Source organism: Microchirus variegatus (assembly GCF_963457635.1).
Source record: "Microchirus variegatus genome assembly, chromosome: 4".
Lineage (NCBI taxonomy): Eukaryota > Metazoa > Chordata > Actinopteri > Pleuronectiformes > Soleidae > Microchirus > Microchirus variegatus.
This window is the reverse complement of record NC_139805.1, coordinates 10527210-10542980: the sequence shown is the minus strand read 5'-3', so window position 1 is coordinate 10542980 and position 15771 is coordinate 10527210. Positions and strand designations below refer to the sequence as shown.

Genomic DNA, 15771 nt, shown 5'->3' with positions numbered 1-15771 from the left:
GAGTGTGATTGTGGGGCTGTAACACCCTTACACCACAGTCATCTGTTTTAGTGGTTAGACCATGGGGGTCTTCCTCTGTGTGAAGTCAGGCTGAGTTTAAAGTGTTGTTTCTGTGGGAAGATGAGAGCATGAGCGGCAAGGAAATGACCACCTCCGTCTTCAACCACTGAAACTAAATGCCCAAAACAAAACAAAAAATGTTTGTCTTAAAATTGTGAATTTGTTCTTTCACAGCCACCAAACTGTCTGATGTGGTTAAATGTTTTCATCTAGTAGAGGATGGGTTAGATACAGAGAAGGAATTTCCCTATGTGGATTAATGAAAAGTTCAAATGTTAGTTTATTTATGCCATATTCTGATTTGTCTTTTGTTACTGGACTTCATGTCCAGATTATTTATATTATATTTATTTACATACATACATGCAGTTTAAACACAAGAGAGCAGTAGCAGAAACGCAAAATAAACAGATACCATTTAAGATAAGTCAGTCAGTGGCTTCTTGACCTCATCTGAGAGGAAATGACTGTAAACCCCAGATTAAGACTTTGCCTTTCTATAACAGTACAAACTGGCAGACTCCATGAAAGAGGATCATTCTAAGATATTTATAACAACACAATAGGTCTTAGTTTGACAACGTGAGTGTAAATTATTATTTTATTCAATCTCCGTTGATTGTTGCCCCGTGGTTTATAGTAAAGTGTTTTCTGACTTTATGAGTTTCATTTCTTCTTAATTAACGTCTCAAAGTTAGAGATTTCAAAACCTCTAAAGAGAGAACCAAAACCAGTCACACATCTAAAAATAGAAAACAGGGGTTTTTCTTTTCTTTTCTTTTCTTTTCTTTTCTAGTGAACTCAGTCTTTAAGAAAAAACACTGAACATTCGAGTAAACTGCATTATATCGGTTAAAGAACGGCTTCAATTCACTCATTTACATTTTTTGGTAAAATCAACAAAAACAACCTTTTCAGAGGTTTGTTGTAAGCAAAAATTGAATTCCACATTCACCCCATAGTAAAACCTGAAATATGAAGAACCCATGCTCTTCCTGAATTTTCATGCACCATGTGAGTGACAACAGTCTGCAGCACATTTCCACGACCGTCTTTGAAGTATCACGTTACAGGAGGCGCTTGTGATGCTCGGTGATGATAGGTGTATAAATCGGTGATTGAGCAAGTTCCTGTCTGCAGTTTCCTCCTGTCAGGCACACACGCTACTGTTTGACTGAGAAAAAAAATAAAAATAAACTGAAAGAAGTGATCACACCAAGGCAGCTGATAACACATCAGCCAGCTCAAGGACTCAGGCAGTGCAAGCATTTCTTCTACCATGGTGGACAACCTCATCACAAAGCCACTTGGATTGGTGTTGCTTGCCACCGCACACATGGTTTGCAACGGTAAGATGTTGTTCCTTCGAGGTTCCTTACTTTTACATTTATTATTTAAATGAGCATGACTGGTGTGTGTGTGTGTGTGTGTGTGTGTGTGTGTGTGTGTGTTAAAAATTGTTCTTGTTCTGCTATAAACTTTATTATCAGGACCAATAGTCCTCATGGATCCTGCATTCCAACGCTTGACAATTAGCACGTCTGCCACCATTTTTAATGTATATACCATTTCTGTCTTTTTATGCACGATATTTATATTTATCTTTAACTCGTCTGTGTGGGATAGTTTAAGGTTAATTGTTAGGGTAAAGGTGTCCAAATGAATGAAAGTCCATCCTTAAAATGATAGCAGCGCAATCCTGTTTGTGTGTGTGTGTGTGGGAGACAGTAGCTATACTTAGAAGTCTAAAGCCTCCAGCTAATAATAGTGTAAAAATTGTGTTCCTATGTGTCTTCTTGGTCCAATTTGCTTCTGCTAAAAAAAACACCATCATAACTGTGCACTCATGTGCTGCCAGGCTTGTGCTTGTATTTGATATTAATAATAGCTGAACCTTAAGGAAACGTGTTTCTTATTGTTAACAAAGTTTATACAGACATGCCATCACACGTCACATCACTTTATTCTTTTATATAAATATATATATATATTGAAAAAAAATACACTTTAATTTGATTATTTATAGTTGATGATTCAAAGGAATGAGATGGATCTCTGGATGATGGTCAATATATTTACAGCAAATTTAGTCATAAAGTTTCCTGCATTTGATAATTATTAGATGTATTATTTAGTTATTATTGCAAAATCTAGAACCAAAAGCCGGATCTAAACCATGCACATTTGCAATTCCATATTCCGAATTTAGCCACTTCCTCATTCAGATGGGAGGAGGATGTTCAACATGAAAATGGACATTTTGGTCGTTTAGTTGGTTTGAGTATATTCCCTTTTTTAGCAAGTACTGTATGTGATGGGGTCAGCTTTATTGTCATGTGAGTTTTAGATGTAAGCTGTGCTGTTGATTTATATCATGTTATTTATTTATTTTAACCCTGCTTACCCATGGTTTTTAAGGGCCTGACTCATGTTACCCCAGTCTTTTTTTTGAAACGATGAATTCATTTACAATTGTACCTGATTTAGCTTTTAACTGCACAAACCGGTGTCACTGTCACACACAGCCTTTCTGTTTTGTCCTGACACAGGCAGAGCAGCAGAGGTCACCGGGACCCTCGGCAGCAACGTCACCCTTCAATTCACATTCAGTGACGCCATCTTTAATAATCATAGTCATTTTGCTATCTATACAAGTGGCCGGAAAAAGATTGCTGAGTATAAAGAGAACAGAGATGGAGGAGGTGTTTTTGACATTCACCAAAACACATCCATACGATACCACATCACAAGACTCAAACAAGATCAAAGCGGGATTTACTGGGCCAGCTTGTTCACGGACTCAGGTATCCCCAAAGAAAGCAACAAAGTGCAACTTATCGTCCAGTTGGAGAACAGAAACAACACAGGTAAAGTCTGACTTTAATGTCAGACACTTTGACACCGATCTATCAGTATAAATGGAGGACACTGTGTAGTGTGTGTGTACAAGAGCTTATTTTGTTTTTATTTAGTCTGTGAATCAGGGGTCTCAAACTCAAATGACCTGGGGGCCAATGCGCATCTATTGTGGTCAAGAGGGGGCCGGCCTGGAGAACAAAAAGTGTGAAAAAAAAACTGTTCACAATATTGCATCATGATATCACACGTATACGTTAATAATACTATTTATGATGCAGAATTAATGTATTAATATCAAAAACAGACAAATTCTTACCAGGAGCCATTTCGGCCACTGCCATTCGTAGCGTATTTATATATGTAATATGTTGTATATGATACATTTTATAATGGGATAATTATGACCAAATATCTTATTATTGCTGTTATAAAAACATTGCTAGCAAACATAAATTATATTCTATCACCTCGCTGGCAGCTGTGCCTCAGCTATACACGGTGTTTAAAAGACGGTGAGGTCGCGGGTCGTGTTTTCATTACAACATGATATTAAGTGGGGGGCTGCATGTAATCGATTGGGCGGCTGCATGTGGCCCCCGGGCCGCCAGTTTGAGACCCCTGCTGTAAATGAATATGGTATAAATGTCTCGCTGTTCTATCACAGAGAAATAATTTTTGGTTTAATTTACCAAGTAAATATGTGTCCAACAAATCGTCCTTCAATATAGGCGACCCGTTAAAGCAGCAGTAGGTGAGATCACTGGACGTTGACTGACTGTCATTCCCAGATAAACACTAAATATTGTTTAAAGTCCTTAGCACCTCCACCCAGATGAACATGGACAGAAATGTTGTTTTAAGACTGAAAGAACTCTCTAAAATGCTTCACCTGCACAGACACATGTTCCATTTTCATCGTTTTATTATTTAAAGGCGACGTATTATGCAAAATCAACGTTTTAATCATTTAAATCCTTATATTTGGGACTCTGGAGGCCCTATCAGTCGCCAAAGTGTGAAAAAAGATGACTCACTCAATATTTTTGTGGTCCTCCTCAGTCTTAGTACAGGAGAAAAAACATGCGAAGTTGACTACTGCGCTCATTGGGACGTCACAATTCACAAAATTCCTGGAATTGTTGTCTCGTGGAAGCTCCACCTTGTCTGTAAAACATGCGAGAGTGCTGGTGATGGGCAACAGTATCAGAAAACCAGAAGTCCACAAAGTCCGTGAAAAGTTCTATTCTTGGCTCCACAGTGCAGCACAGAGTTCTACACAAACTTCCAGCCTCAGAGGATTTATCTGTCCAGTGGATACATATTATATATGACGGCAATGTGCCTGCTAGAGCCTGCAAATGATCACTTTTCCAAATGCTAACTGCTGTTTGCTCCCACTAGCCTCTGTGGCTGATGTCATTTCCTGTCCCTTAAGTTTAATTTACTTTTTTTAAGGTGGACCTAAGGAGATACTATTAAACAGAGCGTTCTGAACAGGGTTATTGAACTGCTGTGGTGCTTCATCCTTATGATATTTTGACCAAAGCATGTCACAGACATTTTAATTAAGACACCAGGGAACTAGTTTAACTTGGAGAAATAGGGTATAATATGACCCTTTAAGTTGACATAGCTAATATTTGCAACCAAGTGCTATTCCTAAAGTACAGAGTCTGATCTCAGTGTCTGACTGTGTGCTTGAAGCAAACTGGGATTCAAAAGAGATGAAAAGTCATGGACAACTAAAGCTACAGAGAAGAGAATGAATATCTCAACCAGACTTACTCAAAACAATAAACAAGAATCCTAAAACTAGTACCAGGAAAGTCTAAACTATTACCTTAAACATTGGGAAGACACAACTGTCAACGTGAATAACGGAAGAACATGGCTATCATTTGTCATGGTTTTCAAAGCACTACTAAAAACACGATAGACTTTTATTATGGTGGTGTCATGCACGGATAATAATTATGTGCAAAAATTGCTGTCAATCTATAGATATTAACCTGAAACAATTGTTCCATTCTGTCTCATTCAGAAATATTAAGGACAGTACAGGGGAAAGAGTGACTTTCAAATTTCTCATTCAAATCAAATCGCATCTCTTTTACAAAAGTATTATATGTTAATAAATATACGGATGACTATACTGTGCCCATTTAAGATGTATATCTTCAGTGTGAATGACTGACTGGGATTTGAAAGGAAAGACATGCAAACTAGCTGCTGTACATTCTCATTGACTCACATATGAGACACTATTTCAGTAAAGACTTGACTTTTTCCTTTGTATTCCAATAAAAAGTGGTTGTACACATTCCCAATTAAACAGGGACTAATTTCGTTCAATTCAAAACTGCTGGTTCCCCCACTTGTTATAAACAATGAAATCTTTGTTATTTCTCTGCAGAGGCATGAGTGTGTATTTTCATAATTTCCTTCTGACTCCTACAGATTCTCCACTGCCAAACAACACCACAAAAAACGAAGAGCGTGGAAGTCCCGGTGTCTTTTCCTTTCACATCGTCACTGTCCTCGTGGTTTTGTCTGTTGTGCTGCTCGCTGCAGTGCTTCCCTTACTCACCTGGTGTCTCATGAGAGCCAAAGGTATGGACTTTTATTTTCTTTCTTGTCAGACAAAATTCAGGGTTTTTCATGGATACTCAGTTCAGTTCTGTCCAGAGTCAGTCCAGAGAGAATGGTTTATTTAGAACGACAGTGAGACGTACTGCAGCAGTCGTAGTAGAGAGAACTCCTTCAAGTGAGCAAAGAGCTGACGAGAAGAATTATTATTACGTGGAAAATATGTGCAGTTGTGTGGTTAAATGCTCAAAAATGCAAACCAGGTTGCAGTTTCACTTCCTTTTGATACATGTGATGATTCACATCATTTGACACGTTGTCCTCCCTCAAAGCAGGCACATCTAAAGTATGCGTGCCTACTATCACTGAGAGGAAAAAATGCATTGCATTATTTTGTCACTATTATGAGAACACTTTTACTCGGAGACAAAAAAGCCTCTGGCCTACTTTGAGCAGGAACAGCCCCCGTGACCTCAGACACCACATTTGACAATTTCCCGTACGTGTACACAAATGCAAGTTTTCGCTGACTCCTATATCATGTCATGCTAATGTGGCTCAGTGCTGTCCACAAACAGAACTGTACAAACAGGGCTATGAGTTTCAACTGATGAAATATCACCTTTTTTATATATATATATGTATATATATATATACATATATATATATATATATATATATATATATATATATATATATATATATATATATATATATATATGTATATATACATATACATATATATATATAAAGCAAGTTCTATTTATTTTAACCACTGGGAGTTGCATAGATGCAAATGCACTGAAAGATGATCATGAACCTTTTGTTACCTGGTTCGACACAATGCATATCAGGGATTCATCTTTATTTTAGGCCACTCTGAAATCTACAGGCAATGACAACCCAGTCTCTTTTATATACACTGTACATAAAAGGGGACGCACAATAGAAATAAGGGTTCCAAAAGGGTCCTTCTAAAAGGGCTGACGTTCTATCTGGAACCATTTGCTTCTGAAAAACCCTTTCCCGAAGACTAATGGTTCCAGTAAGAACCATTTTGATCCAGAGAACCCTTTAAAACCCCTATCCTGAATAAAGGGTTTTAAAAGGGTTCTTGGTGGAACCTTTATAAAAATATTCTACCTGGAGCCAAAAAGGGTCCTCCTATGAGGAAAAGCCGAAGATTTTTATTTCTAAGATTGTAATCTTCTTGTTGCAATGTCCTGTTTTTAAGCGTCAAGATTTGTGATTGACTATTGGACGATGCCAGTCAAGGTCAATCACTGGTGTCCACTAATATGTTCTACAAACTTGACATCAAGGGTAATTAGTAAAGACCAGAGAACAGAGATTTAGACCATGAACTACCAAGGGAAATGTTAACTTTTTTATAAATCAAGTGAGAAATAGACTTCGGTTCATTTCGAGGTTGCTTCTTTTAAGAGCAGATAGGAAACACTTTTCAACTCCAGGACTTAAGGCGACTTCAGTAGCTTTTGTACCTCACATGTAGAGGAAGTAGTAACATTATTAATTCAAACAGAGGACATTCAAGATGCAACAAGTTAATTGTCATATGTGTTAAGGGTAAAAAGAAATAGATAAATGGTTAAAAGTGATAAAAGAAAATAATTACAAATAGACATCTGTTATATACAGTATGGTCATGCGGTTATTATAATTCCTATCAGACATGTTGGTAGGAATAGATGTTAATGCTCCTTATTTTCCTGCTTGACTCAATATTTCACTTTTCTTTGCCTCTTGTACAGACACACAACAGCAACGACAACCGCAACAAAACTCTAATACCACTGTACAGGTAAGAACGCTCTCAGCTCACTGTTGATGAACGTCAAACACAAACATCGGGAAGAATCTCAACATCGTTAGTACAGAAATCAGAAATAAGTGCAGTAGGCTACATGGCAGATGAAGCTGAGTCAATCTATAGTTAAAGAGCAGGAAAGGATCAAAAACAGTTACACTGGGCCGAAGGTAAGGAGAATGTACACACACACACACACACACACACACACACACACACACACAGGAAGAGAGTAAGACACAGGAGTAATTAGGGTGGGGAATGCAATCACCGCAGCTTGAAACTTGACAGGATGTGGGGATTGAAAACAGATTACCAAAATAAAACAGCAGATTATTTAAAAAAATAAAATTAAAATTAAAAAAGTAACAAAAGCTTGACAGAGCGTGACATACTGTTAATTGTCTCAGCAGGAAACAGTTGAAGAGGCCAACAGTGTACCTCCACCCTCACTGGTCTACAGTGTCCTGGACTTCCCCAGAAGATCTCCCACACCTTTGCACGAAGACCCACACGATACAGAGTATGTTAATGTTAGCTATCTGCCCAAAAAGCAACACATGTAATCGTCTGAGGAAAGGTTTGCCACATGATATGTACACACTGCATACTGTGTGTGTGTGTGTGTGTGTGTGTGTAAAATCTACCACAAGTAATTGTGAAAAATGTAGGTTGAGGGGAAAGTAAATGAGATTTTTATATCAGTCACTCTTCCGCAGGATTGAATGTTAGCGGTTGCTATAGCTTCAATAATGACTTAACTATTTATTTGTCTTGGTTTTGTGTGCTCATTTCCACCAAGTGGCTCAGTGCAGTTCAGCTTGCCACAGTCAAGTTTGGAATGGTGCACACTGGGTGTGTGGTTTGGGTGGTGATAGCTGCGTCAGCTACTTTAATAGCGTGACATCATACCAAACAGTGTGGTAACATGACACAGTTGCCTCTGCACGCTGGCATTTCTAACTGAAATTAAACACAAATGGTCTTTGATCCTCGCATTTAGTGTTTTTTTTTGTGTTCCTGATGTTGCATGAAAGTGATGATTCTCCGTCAACCACTCAGGCTCCGGCGAGTTTCCACGCAAGCTGAGCCGATACTATACATGACGTCTTAAAGCGGACCTAGACCGGAAGTTCCAATTAACGCTGTTTTTTAGTGTGTATCTGCATCCTTACCTTGTTTATGAAGCCCTGAAGGTTCTAAACAAACAGTTCAACCACTGCTGAAAACACTGTGTTTTATTATAATCTCCATAACTAACATATTATGTGCAACAGCACCACTCTATGTGAGCTTTAAGACTGATGTCCACTGATTGGTCAGAGTGTCACAGGAAGAGTAATGAGCAAGACAAAGCAAGCAATGCCGAACAGTTAAAACGACTTAAAAATGCTGAAAACGTGCGTTAATAAACATTGAGCAAGTACTTCAAGTCTGAAATCTCAATATTTTTTATTTATCTTTACAGCAGTGAAATATTAGAATTAATAATGTTTGCACACACACCAGTTAGTGATAGAGGATTTGTCATCTGCCTTTAACACGTCCTTTTTTACACTTTCTTCTTCGCCATCCTGTCTGATTTGATAGTTAATACTTTTTTTTAGTTTTGGTTGAATTATTTCATTTATCAGTTTTGACGAATCATCTTCCCTGTTAAGAGCCAGATGTGTCACGAGCTCATCAGCACATACAATTACATGTCCACACCAGTTTTACACTCACGCAGTAACTACATGATATTATCTCACTACCATTTTCCACTGCAAGGCAGCTGATGTTCTCTTTTTGGCTTATTGATGAACTACCACCTGTTGACCAATGTACTGTAGTTCTCCTCGTCTCCATGTATTATCAAGTTTCTTTGTTTGTATGTTTGTTTGCATTTTGTTGAGTTAAACATTTCTGTTAAAGAAATGTTTAACGTGTTTTCTCAAGAAGGGAAATCACCAAAAACAACGAGTTATGATGGTGGTTTTTCCAACGACACATTTTCCTGCAAATCAAACGCAGACTGAAGATGTCACGTGTCTTGGTGGTAAAAGTGCATAAGAGAAACTAAAAGCAGGTTTCTTGACTTGCTGAGGTGTGCTGATATTGGAAATGACAATGGTCTTGAATGTCTTATGTTGTCCACAAACCAAAATTATTCAGTTTGAATGATTTCTTTGTTATGTGGAGCAAGGAAACGAAGAAAATATTTAAGAAGCTGAAACAACCAGAAATCTTGTTTTAATAATGAAAAAAGCTTCAAAACCGATTAATCCATTATGAAAATAGTTCATTAATAAATTGATTAACTTAGTAATTGATTCATTGTTTCAGCCTAAACCATACGTTATCGGAATGAACATATCCTGTTAATAAACTTTGTTTTTGTGTAAATAATTGTTGTTGTTGTCCACTGGCGTTGAATTTCTGTATGTATGATGCAAATTTCAGCTTTTAACAGGATATACTTTGACTATTCTGGCTTCAGCTGATATTACTGGAAATATTTCCTTTCAGTCAGTTTCATTTCATGGTGATTGACATCCTAATCAAATTAGTGGCCTGTCATTTTTTCTGCAACTCTGACATGGAGATCAGAGGAAAAGTTACTGCAATAATTGTAAAAATTGTAAAATATACTGATGTAGGAACTGAAATAATTTAACATTTGCTGGATGCATATTGCTCAACAAGTGTGCTTCAAATAATCTGACACAGTAAATGTGTGCCAGACTGACATGTTGGTGTTTGAGGCAAAACGAGCCTTTTGTTTGTTTGTTTCCCTAAAGCTTCAATCTGTGATTTGATTACATATAATTGTGTAATTGTACAGTTTAAAACTGTCTTGAAACACCATCAGCATACATTTAAATAATCTTTAAACGAGACATTAACGGTGCATTATGTAATAAATCTAAATCAACTGGTCGTAAAATCCTCCTAATATGTGACAGAGACTCAGGAATAATGTTCATATAACAAACTGAACTCACCAACAACAACAGTACAGACAAAATATTTGCATAAAAAAAAATATTTGCACACTGCAAATCATGTTTATGTTTTGAAATCATGTTTTGGCATGTGGCGCCACCTACCGCCGTCTACCAGTCATTGCAGTCAGTAGAGTCTCCCCTGCCGAGCAACCACGGGTTGCCAGTTACGTCAGAAAACAAAACCTAAAAGACCTCGGTATTTTGAATTTGAATGTAGTAACCGTTTTTGGCCACATTCTTACATATGGCGCCTTTAAGTTGAAACGACATAGTAGTATTACAAGTATTACAAGTTGTACAAGTATTTTTATATTCTCGGCAAAGAAAAGGATTAGAAAATCCTAATATGTAAATAAATAAATAAATAAATAAATAAATAAATATGATTCTCTCAGCTCTCTCTCTCTCTCTCTCTCTTCCTTGGAGATTATACAACACTGAGATTATACAACACTGGTGTCATTTGTACGGATGGTAAATTGTATTTGCTAATATAGCTCCAGAAATATGACAAACGGTAACTTTAAACTTCTGGACATAAGACATGTATGTCCTTCCTCACCCAGTTGTACGCTGGACCATGGTGGACTCACATCTTTCTGCCCAATGAAGACCAAACATGCTGGGAAAGTGTGAATTTTGTCTCCATCCATTTTCTTCCAGTCACTTTATCCTCACAGCTGAATGAAAAGGGTTTAACCCTTAGTGCTCATGTGGCACTGATCTGTGGCACAGGTGCACCCAACACACAACTAACTCTTTATATGGACATCCTGGGGGTGTGTGTTAATAGGTCACATATTCATTTTTTCCGTCTTCTTATATGTTGTTGAGCCAAAGATATGAATCATTTCATATCACATTTTTAGCAGTGATATAAAGTGGCAATAATTGTGCAAAATACCGTTTTTCTTTTCTACTTGTTCAAACAGACGAGCCAGGTGAACTTTGAGCTGTGATTTCCAACTTTCACTAATTCAATCCTATTTTAAACATTTGTAGTCCTTTTTGCTCAGGCGTTTTTATAGAGTTCAGGGTTTCTCGCTTCTGGTGTTTCTGGAACACAGCGGATTCTAATAAATGGGTCATTATCAGGCTTCAGCAGAGCTTACTGACGAGCTGACCATTTGAATCAGGTGTGTTTGAGCAGGGAAACATTGAAAACATGTAGGACAGTGGCTCCTCAGGACCAGGAGTGAGAAACCCTGATATAGTTGGTGAAAATTAAATACATTTTTCATAAGATTGCCTTAAAGGGACAATATGTAGTATTTATGGGTTTATATTACCCAAAATCCACTTTTGTATACATATGATGTGCTCCTGCATTGTCTAGTCGCTGTATAATATTCTTTGTTTCATTTTCGTAGTGTTTCAAAAAGTCATGTAAAATAACATGGTCGCGGGCCGCGGTCGCATAGCCACTGTTAGCCTGTAAGGACAAACGCGAGAGAACAAAACAAGCGTCTCTTTACTTGTAGCGGAAGTCCCGCCTCCTCTCTCTCCGCTTCGTCTGCTACGGCCGCGGTAGCAGCCCTCTCCCTCACCTCACGAACCTCATCTGCTGACACGGAGAAAGACGACGAGGACGACATTTGACCAGCTGCGGATACCGTAGCGCTCAGGGAAGGGAGGGGGTGAGCAGAGCAGCAGGTCTTTGTTGTAAATTTCAGCCTCTCCTCTAGATGTCACTATAAACTACTTACTTCCCCTTTAAGGTTGTCCTGAAAAAAAGGATATAAAACTCTACATTGCACATTCTTATAAACTCTCTATATAGTGTACATTTTTAGGGGACATATTATGCTAAATCAACTTTTGAATCATTTAAATCCTTATATTTGGGACTCTGGAGGTCCTATCAGTTGGCAAAGTGTGAAAAAATATCACTCACTCATGTTTTTGTGGTCCTCCTCAGTCTAAGTACAGAAGATTAAACGTGATGTTGACTTCTGCACTCATTGGGACGTCACAAGATGCTAAATTCCTGGAACTGTTGTCTCGCGGAAGCTCCGCTTTGTCTGTAAAACATGCGAGAATGCTGGCGAGGGCAACGGTATCTGAAAACCAGAAGTCCGTGAAAAGTTCTATTTTTGGCTCCACAGTGCAGCACAGAGTTCTACACAAACTTCCAGCCTCAGAGGATTTATCTGTCCAGTGGATACATGTTATATATGACGGCAATATGCCTGCTAGAGCCTGCAAATGATCACTTTTCCAAATGCTAACTACTGTTAGCTCACAGTAGCCTTTGTGGCTGATGTCATTTCCTGTCCCTTAAGTTTACTTTTACTTTTTTTAAGGTGGACCTAAAGAGATACTACTAAACAGAGCATTCTGAACAGGGCTGTTTTGGCAGGTGATTGAACTGCTGTGGTGCTTCATCCTTATGGTATTTTGACCAAAGCATGAAATAGGGTATAATATGAGACCTTTAACATAATGGAAAAAAGCAGGCGAAATACTCTGTGTTGTAAGGGTTTAAAAAAAAAAGAGTAAACATCAGTTTTTTTTTCAGAAAAAAAGAAGTAAAAAAATACAAAGTGATTCTGGGTGGAAGGTCAACTTGACTTTGTTGTCTTTTGTTAGTGAGTTTGTTTGCTGCTGTGCTCGGTGTGTTGCAGTTGTCACACACAGAAAATAGCGTGTCTGCACTTTGCACACCATAACACCTACTGCATTGAGATTTATCATCATCAACAAAAAAAAAAACGACTTTTCCGTAACAGCGCTGTTGAGTTTTTGCATCAACCTAGCAATATTTAAATGCAGCGACAAACAATGAGTCATCTTACTTATATTTCCCCCTAAATTACACTACATTATCAGTGTTACTGCATCAATACAACTTTATGAATGTTGCTCACTTCACTTCATCCACTCTCTCCATCTCCTGCTGTGTTTCCTACACCTCGTTTTTTTAGTCCCTCTGCCCGTTTACTGCAGTCTCTCCCAAATGCTTCTTTACAGGCAACTCAGAATTCAGAATCATTTGGTTCCAGTCTTGAAAAGATTCTATTTAAATGCATCATTGACAAGACTTTGCAACACAGGCTCCGTGATTACAGTAAGCCATTTCCCAGATGACCATATACATTAAAATAAATGGTTTGTATTTATTTGTCTAGTCTTAATGACCACTCAGAGATGCTTCACACTACAGTGTTTGCCATTCAACCCCATTCACTCACTCTTTCATAGCCATTCACACACTGCCAACACAGCCACTCGCTCTACCACTGAGCTACATATAAAACTATATAATATATTATCTAATTGAAATAAAAGTGAATTTGATCAGAAGTGAGCCAGACCACTAGAATAATAGCATAATAACCTTTAAACAACAAGGACTCCCATATGTAAGAATGTGGCCAAAAACGGTTACTACATTCAAATTCAAAATACCGAGGTCTTTTTGTCAGAGCGATGTCGTGACGACCCAGGTTAGGACACAAGCGTGGAGACTCAAGGTTCAGGCAGGTACAAAAAAAAGTTGATTTGGTCCAAGGTCAAAAAACACGGGAGATCAGTCCAAACAGGCAGAGGTATCAGAATCGCTAGGCAGAAGACAAGGTCGGACAAAACAGGCAGGCAACGGTCGAAACACGGGAAGACAAAAACTATGACGAGGATCGTGGGATAAGCGCTGGAACGTGAGACAAGGCTACAAACGAACTGGCAACGAGACACAGAGGGGGTATTTGAGCAGGGCTGATTAGGGGACAAGTGCATGCAAACCATGACACTTTTAGGTTTCTTTTTCTGACATAACTGGCAACCCGTGGTTGCTCAGAAGCTGAGACTCTACTGACTGCAATGATTGGTAGACGGCGGTAGGTGGCGCCACATGCCAAAACATGATTTCAAAACATAAACATGATTTTCAGTCTGCAAAAGATTTATTTTAATGCAAATATTTTGGCTGTACTGTTGTTGTTGGTGAGTTCAGTTTGTTATATGAACATTATTCCTGAGTCTCTGTCACATATTAGGAGGATTTTATGGCCAATTTATTACATAATGCACCTTTAAATTTCATATTGTTTATTATGTACACATGTGCAACTTACAGATCATAGTGGATCAAAAAAGGCACGAAACATTTAGACACAAGTATCTGAAATATGAAACTGAAAAATATAGTGTTTTCAGTTACCCTAACCCCATTGCTCCCTGGGCACTGCTCCTAATTCTAGGAAGGTTTCTAGTTGTAGAGGACGGGTTAAAAGCAGATCTCCCCTGTGGGACTTATAGAAGTGAGAAGTAGGGAAATTGTCAACATGTGTGCGACAAATGTGTGTTTTTCTGCTAATAATAACTACTAACCCTAACCCCCCACACCTGTCTCTCTGGAGGCCACAGTTTATTAATTGCCGCCACAGAAATCCATTGAAACACTAGATTTTATGCTCCAGCTCCAGTTTCTACTGAATCCTTTACTGTGTCCTCTTCTCTTTTAGCCTCCTTTATTTATTTGCCACATTTGTGTACAGCTTTCCTTTGTTTATTACTGTATTTTAATACTTAGTTTCAGGAGGCGTTATTATCAGTCGTAACAGTTGGAACAACACACATTTGGGTTCAAATGTGACTTTTCTGCTGGAGTGTAACCTACAGCTCTTCACACCTTCAGCGCAAGTTGTTTCCACTTGCTCTCTCTGCAGAAAGAGCAGTAACATCTGGTGTGAGGTTTCTGATATCGGCAGGGGAAGCGTAGGCTATCTGATCTATCTTACTTACCGCATTCTCTTGTCTCCTATATGTGAACGTGAAGTGGAAGGCGTCAACCGTTTTAATGTTTACAGCTTCTCCTCTCCACAGATCAGATATATACATATGTGATATCAGATGCTTTTCACACCTCTGACTCTGACTATATATCCTCAATCATTTTGTAGACCAAGTAAAAAAAAAGAGACCTGGCAGACTCTACAATGATCTAAACCAGGGTTTCTCACTCCTGGAGCCACTGTCCTGCATGTTTTAGAAGTTTCCCTGCTCAACACACCTGATTCATATTCATTTCATTCATTCATTATCAGGCTTCTGCAGTGCTTTCTGATGAGCTGACCATTTGAATCAGGTGTGTAGGAGCAGGGAAACACCAAACACCTGCAGGGCAGTGGGTCCCTGAGGACCAGGATTTAGAAACACTGATCTACAGTAAGTGGAGGTGTTGTCAATCGTTTTTTAAGCGAGGTTTCACAAAACGTTGCTGCCGTGAACTAATGCAATCCAATAATAGGACGTAAGCCATCTTTAGGGGGAGGGACAATAAGCATAAGTGTCACATACACATCCATTAAGATATAAGTCGGTCCAGTCAGTTGTCACCAAGGGAAAAATTGCACTCAGACATTTAATGTCTGATATCCATCCAAAAGGTGACACATTGTCTTTTAGTCAACCAGTGCAGTGTCCGTAGGAAGTATGTATTCCTATAGTGGG

General features: G+C 38.4%; 1 protein-coding gene across 1 annotated transcript in view; it reads left to right on the top strand.

Annotated features, from left to right (window-relative positions):
- Nucleotides 1-1339: 1339 nt before the first annotated feature.
- LOC310925773 (uncharacterized protein) overlaps nt 1340-15771 on the top strand; it is a gene marked incomplete at both ends in the record, with an annotated part of 30021 nt that continues 15589 nt past the window's right edge. Inside the window, 3 exons of the mRNA XM_083887790.1 lie at nt 1340-1409; nt 2610-2927; nt 5377-5529. Coding sequence (XP_083743916.1) covers nt 1340-1409; nt 2610-2927; nt 5377-5529 — 541 coding nt within the window. The remainder of the gene's footprint in view (nt 1410-2609; nt 2928-5376; nt 5530-15771) is intronic.